Source organism: Octopus sinensis, linkage group LG16 (assembly GCF_006345805.1).
Source record: "Octopus sinensis linkage group LG16, ASM634580v1, whole genome shotgun sequence".
Lineage (NCBI taxonomy): Eukaryota > Metazoa > Mollusca > Cephalopoda > Octopoda > Octopodidae > Octopus > Octopus sinensis.
In genome coordinates this window covers 40435049-40441861 of record NC_043012.1, presented here as the reverse complement: position 1 = coordinate 40441861, position 6813 = coordinate 40435049, and the positions used below count along the sequence as shown (strand labels likewise).

The 6813-nt window shown below is 33.9% G+C and overlaps 1 protein-coding gene across 1 annotated transcript in view; it reads left to right on the top strand.

Annotated features, from left to right (window-relative positions):
- The first annotated feature begins 967 nt into the window (after positions 1-967).
- The window catches only part of LOC115220338 (guanine nucleotide-binding protein G(i) subunit alpha), a 92179-nt gene continuing 86333 nt past the window's right edge, over positions 968-6813 (top strand). The window contains exons 1-2 of the mRNA XM_029790442.2: positions 968-1631; positions 2507-2667. Of these exons, the coding sequence (XP_029646302.1) occupies positions 2550-2667 (118 nt within the window). The 5' untranslated portion in view covers positions 968-1631; positions 2507-2549. The remainder of the gene's footprint in view (positions 1632-2506; positions 2668-6813) is intronic.

Below are 6813 nucleotides of genomic sequence, written 5' to 3'. Positions count from 1 at the left end.
CACAGACAAAGATAAGAGAAGTAGACGCTTCCATTCATATACACATAAATATATGTGTGTACGTCTGTAATGTGTGTGTGTGTGTGTGTGTGTGTGTGTGTGTGTGTGTGTGTGTGTGTGTGTGTATGTGTGTGTGTGTGTGTATGTGTGAATTTGTGTGTGTGTATTGACAAAGATAATAGATAGATGAAAAAACAGACAGACAAACAGAATGACAGACAGACAGACAGATAGCCAGACAGACAGACAGACAGACAGACAGACAGATAGATAGATAGATAGATAGATATAGATAGATAGATAGATAGATAGATAGACTTACATTCATACATACACACAGACAGATAGATATTAAGGGTTAGTAATTAACTGAAAGCTATTCGCAAATATCTAAACCTCAAGGCAGTATTAAATGCCGAATAACCACACACACACACACACACATTGTATGTCTATGTGTGTGTATACACGTTTACATACACAAACACACATATTTACATCTCGACACACCCGTCTGCGTGTGTGTGTGTGATTTCTTGTTGATCTCCTCTGCTTGTCTCCCCTTTTTTCTGGCCCCTTATCAACTTTCATTACTCAGTCTGCTCTCTATTAAACCCTTTATCCTTTCATATCCTGTCTCTGTCACAGTCACATGGCCTCCCACTCCTTCTTGCTTTCTTTCTTTCTTTTCCTTCCGTCTACTCTTTTCCTTTTCCTCTCCCTCGTTCTTTTTCCTCTCTTACTACTCTGCACTCACACTTCCCTGCTTTCTATTTCCTCCCCTTCTCATTGCCGGTCTTCCTCTCTCACTCTCTCTATCTCTTGCCCTGTTCTCCCTCCTCCCTCTCTTAAACAATCAACGGTTATTTCCTTCCTTTCTCCAAATCACTTCACCAAATCTCCTTCTCCTTTTCCTCCCTCAGTGACTCATACTCTCTCTCTCTCTCTCTCTCTCTTCGTTTCTCTTAGCACACTAGCTCGGATTAGGTCGACGACACACAAAAGCAGGTACTTGCTTAACTGCTGTGGTTGAGCAGGCAGAATATATATATATATATATATCATATGTATATATATATATGATATATAATATATACGCATACAGGAATTAAAGAGAGAGCAGGCCAACCCGACCTCCCTCCTCCTCCCCCCCGCTCTGACTCTTACTCTCTCTCCTTCCTTCACGACACAAACCGCCAGTTTTAAGTGAGAGCGGACCTGAATAACCAACTGTCCGTGTTTGTGTGTATTTGTGTTACAGGCAAGACTTACACACACACACCACTCACCATCACCACATCACATTTACACTGGATTAGACACACTACTACCCCTGTCATCCTAACCAAGTGTCCGTATTATAGAGACACACACACTGGAATAGAAATATTCTACCCTTGCCACCAGAACTAAAATCTTGTCAAAGACAGAATATTGGAAACTTCATTTAAATTACTCCGGTTAAATTATATTCTTCCACAACAAGGATTATTATTATTATTATTATTACTACTTATTACCGTGGATTTACTTGCTACGAAAAGACAGGAAGATCTACTCCACACGAAATAGCACGATTCTTTCACCAACCTTCTGTTTTCCCTTCTGTACCATTTTTATATAAGATATAAGTAAGTTTGTAAAACTAGTCACTAATTCCCTTTCTTTTTACTAAAATAAATGTAAAATTTATTTTGTTTATTTTGAAACTTCAAAAAGAAAGACCCCTAGTTAATAAGAAGCCCCCTACCCCATATCTATTTAATCTTTTAGAAAGATAATATTTAATTCCTTGATTTGAATTCATACACCACTTCAAAATATTTTAAAAATATTAACAGAATCCAACATCCCCTTAGATCTAAGTTCTTCACTCTTTATAAGCAAAATCAGATTTAAAATATAAATGTAAAAGATATGCTATAAATATCTGATATAATATACTAATAGTATAATTGCATTTCTTTATCTTAAACCATCAATTTGCTGTGTGATTCTTTGTATTTTCTGCTCCTCTCTGTTCATCAACTTTTCTAATATTTTATTAATATTTTAGTCGAAAGAATATAGGAAGAAAATCCCTTTTAAGGCGAGCTAATCCCTTTTTTTTCTAGTTTGAAAAATAATCCCCAAGCACTTTTTAAAAATATATATTCTAGTGAAGCCCCTACACATATACATACAAAGAAAATACATTTAATTGTGATTCTTTTACTCGTCACCACAAACGTCTTTAGCACCCTTATCAGCTCGCATCTGTTCATCTGTTCTGGGTGTGTATATCTGAATATATCTGTATATACACATACGTTCTTATATATATATATATATATATATAATATTCTAGCTACTTTTCCCTAGTTTTCTTATATATTTTCGTTGTATATCTCTTTATTCTTAATCCGTCTCTTATCGTTTAAATTCTCCCCTTCTCCGATTTTTTCTGTTTAAAATAAGCATCAAAATCTTTCCGTTTTTCTAAAATATAATTCATATATCTCTCCAGTAAGGAAAAGGAAGCCTTTAAATTCCAAAAAAAGGGGAAAACCATGGGTTGTGCTGTGAGTAGTGTGGACAAGGCTGCCGCCGAGCGGTCTAAGGCCATTGATAAATCATTGAGAGCAGAAGGAGAACGATCTGCCCGGGAAGTTAAATTACTATTGCTAGGTAAGTAAACATTTCTTAATTATTATTGTTCTTGTTATTATAAGTTCATATTCCGTCTTCATCGTCTTCACTTTTCATTGTTCGGGGGCTCGAATCGCGATCTGGAGTAGCCGAGTCGGTTGAGTCGCAGACATATGCTTGCTGTATTTTAGTTTATGTTCTGAGTTCAAATCCCGCAGCCGATGTAGCTTTGTTTTTCATCCTTCATGGATTGATAAAACAAAGTACGAGTCAAACACTTCGTCGATATGATGATATTCCTATAATTCGTCATCGATGTGGATAGAATTATAATAGACGACGCTATTGTATACGTATGCCTACTAAAAACCCTTTTCCCTTAAACTTGTTACACAGTGTACTTAGAACCGTTATTATTAAATATTTTCAGGATCGAATTTACTTTTCGTCTTTCCGTGATCGATGATAAAATAAAGTCCGAGTTATGTACGGAGGGGGATATTATCAAGTACCCCAACCCTTAATCAAAATGGGAGGTTTGTGCCTATATCGGGGTGGGAGGAATCATTATTGTTGTTGCTCTTTTTAATTAGGCCCCTTTTTGGTTTTGAGTTCAAATCTTGTCGGGATTTACTTAGCTTTTTATTGTTCGGGGTGTAAGTAAATAAGTACCCACCCAGGTACTGGGAGGGCAGGCATTGATTAATCAACCGAACCCTTTCCCCTTCAAAATTAAAGGGCCGTTTTTCACCATTTGAAATAAGTGTCGCTGTTGTTTTAGTTCCCTATGAAAGTCCTTTCTGTATGTGAGTTCGAATTTCACCGGGGGTGGGGGCCAACTTTTCTCTCTTCACCCCTATCCGGTGTCAGTAAACGAAGTCCCCAGTCGTAGTACCACCCTACCAACTTGTAAGCAACCAGGTCTCGACATTGTAACTCGATTTACTAGAAACAGCAGCTAACTCTTCAAGTCACACCCTTCTACTTAGAAAAAAGGAAATGACATTAGCTAATGTATATATAATTTATATATACATTTGCTAATGTCATCCGAGGTAGTCACGGCTGGAGCACCTTTGATCATAGGTCAACTTGATCTGGGTCAACACGGGCTGAATGTGGGAACCCCTGTCTGCTAGAAATAGCACCCGAAATGTCCATCAAATTACACTACTCGATCAGAATCGACTCGTGGTTAAAACAACATTCTTGTTTGCGGACCTGTTGGTGAGCGCCGGGTTGTAGTAATAGTAGTAATAGCTTCTGGCTTGTCATCTCAACGACTTGGTTTCGATTCCCGGCTGTTAACATTTTGCCCTTTTAGTTTTATGCCAGCACGGTGTGTGTGTGTGTGTGTGACTTTATTCTGTGGATCAGCATACTAATAATAACAGCCAGATCTTCCTCAAGTTACACACTCCTGTCTTTATAAATAAGGAAGGACATCGTAACGTGGGAAGTAGTTGCGATCTGAGTCAGCAAAAAAGTTTTCAGTGCAGTTAATAAGTTTGGATTACCCCACGGCATACAAATAGACGGACTTAGCGAAGTATATTATATTTAAACTATGACAAGATGGTCGAGGGTGGAACGTCTGGATGACGACTCGGGACTAACCTGGAGCTAAACTGTAACACTGCCGATGTTTATCAAAGACTTATTTATAGTTAGAGACAGATGTTGTAGGTTGCCTAGCAGTGCGATTCTGGGGGTAATCTTTGACTATAGCTGTCCATTTTCACTTCATTAAACTTGTTGCTTGATTCGTTGTATTTTTCCATCTCCACCTCTTCTAACATTTTTTGTAAAGAAAAAACAAAGATCACTTCACTCCTCGGTTAGGCCCATCGGGGTACGTTGATGGGCTCAGCTTGGTTTTTTTTTCTCTTTTTTTTTGTGCATTCTTTATTTTTGTTATTGTATAATTATGATATGTTAATCTATCATATATATATATATATATATAGTCTTAAGGCACATTCAAGGTGTGGTGATGACATACGCGAACTGGGTTTCGATTCTTGGGTGCAGCGGTCAGTGATATCGTTATAATTTCCTTTAAGGAAATACGTCACAAATTCATAATGTCTTAGTAAATCATCTTCCTTTAAACCCCCATGACAGTGCTGATACTGTAGTCCTATGGTCCGTGGCCATCTCGGTACAGTTATTATGCTATATACAATTAACTGTTCTCTTTTCTTGTTGGAACCGGTTCCTTAATTACCTTAATCCTTTTATTGGCATCTATGAATACGGAATGTCACGTCACCTCACAACGTGTACCACCCTGATTTTTTTTTTCTATTATAAAATGTCTCAATCTTTGTGAAAATTTACCGAATTATCGGCAGACGGGGTTGCTACTACTAACATATGCACCCGTTTCAAAATTTAAGCAAGAATTCGGGGTGGGCTTTGTGGAACTGTGGTAGGTTTTATAAACGAACCCTTATATATATATCGGGGATTTTATGCCTATATTATTGTTTGTATCAGTGTTTTAATTATTCAATTGACTCGGTTGGTACTTTTGTCGAGCTAATCAACCATTAAATTAGACACGAAGCCCCAAATAATGGTTTTGTATTTAATTTAGAAAATAATTACCTAAAAGGCTAAAAATCTAAACAATATTCCATTTACGGAAAAACCATATTTCTTTAAATTGTTGTTGCATGTGCGAAAAACAAGCAAGTTATGGCCATTCTTTCGAAAATTTAGGTTCGCGAATAGCAAATGTTTTGTTAATATTTAAGAATTATATATTCAGGATTCCAAAACAAAGAATTTCCCCAGAAATATTAGTATCTGCATCGATTTTATATAAGAATATTTATAGAACTATAAAATTTAGTTCCTCACAAAACGGCTTTCATAGAATGAAGACAGATTCTGTCTAAAAATTTTGGTTTTTGTTTTCCACATGCCGCTAAACCAATTTTATTCTACGTTGAACGATTTCTATTAACTAAATTAACCCTCGCAGACCTCTCTTCATTTCCTCAGCTCCTATCGTTTATATTAAATAAAGAAATATTCAAATATTCCCGAAATATTTCGAGTAAATAAATAGACGATATTTTTGCATAAACAATTGTCTTCAAAATGTCTATGAATTATTTATCCATTCCATGTACATTAATATATACCCGAATTAAAGTGTGTGTGTGCATGTATATAATATATATATATATATATATATGTATATATGTATGTATGTATATATGTATGTATGTATGTATGTATGTATATGTACGTATGTATGTATATGTATATATGTGTGTGGTATATATATATATGTATGTGTGTATATATATATATGTATGTGTGTATATATATATATGTATGTGTGTATATATATATATATGTATGTGTGTATATATATATATATATGTGTGTGTGTATATATAGATATATGTATGTGTTATATATATATTATGTATGGTGTGGTATATATATATATGTATGTGTGTATATAATATGTATGTGTGTATATATATATATGTATGTGGTATATATATAATGTATGTGTGTATATATATATGTATGAGTGTATATATATATATATATATGTATGTGTGTGTTATATATGTATGTGTGTGTATATATATGTATGTGTGTGTATATATATGTATGTGTGTGTATATATATGTATGTGTGTATAATATATATATATGTGTATATATATATGTATGTGTATATATATATGTATGTGTATATATATATGTATGTGTATATATATATGTATGTGTATATATATGTGTGTGTGTATATATATATATATATGTGTATATATATATATATATATATATGTGTATATATATATGTGTGTATATATATATGTATGTGTGTATATATATATGTGTATATATATATATGTGGTGTATATATATATGTGTATATATATTGTATATATATAGGTGTATAATATATTGTGTATATCTATGTATGTGTGTATATATATATGTGTGTGTTATATTATATATGTGTATATATATATATGTGTATATATATATGTGTGCTATATATATGTGTGTATATATATATGTGTGTATTATATATGTGTGTATATATATATGTGTGTATATATATATGTGTGTATATATATATGTGTGTATATATATATGTGTGTTATATATATGTGTGTATATATATATGTGTATATATATGTGTGTATTATAA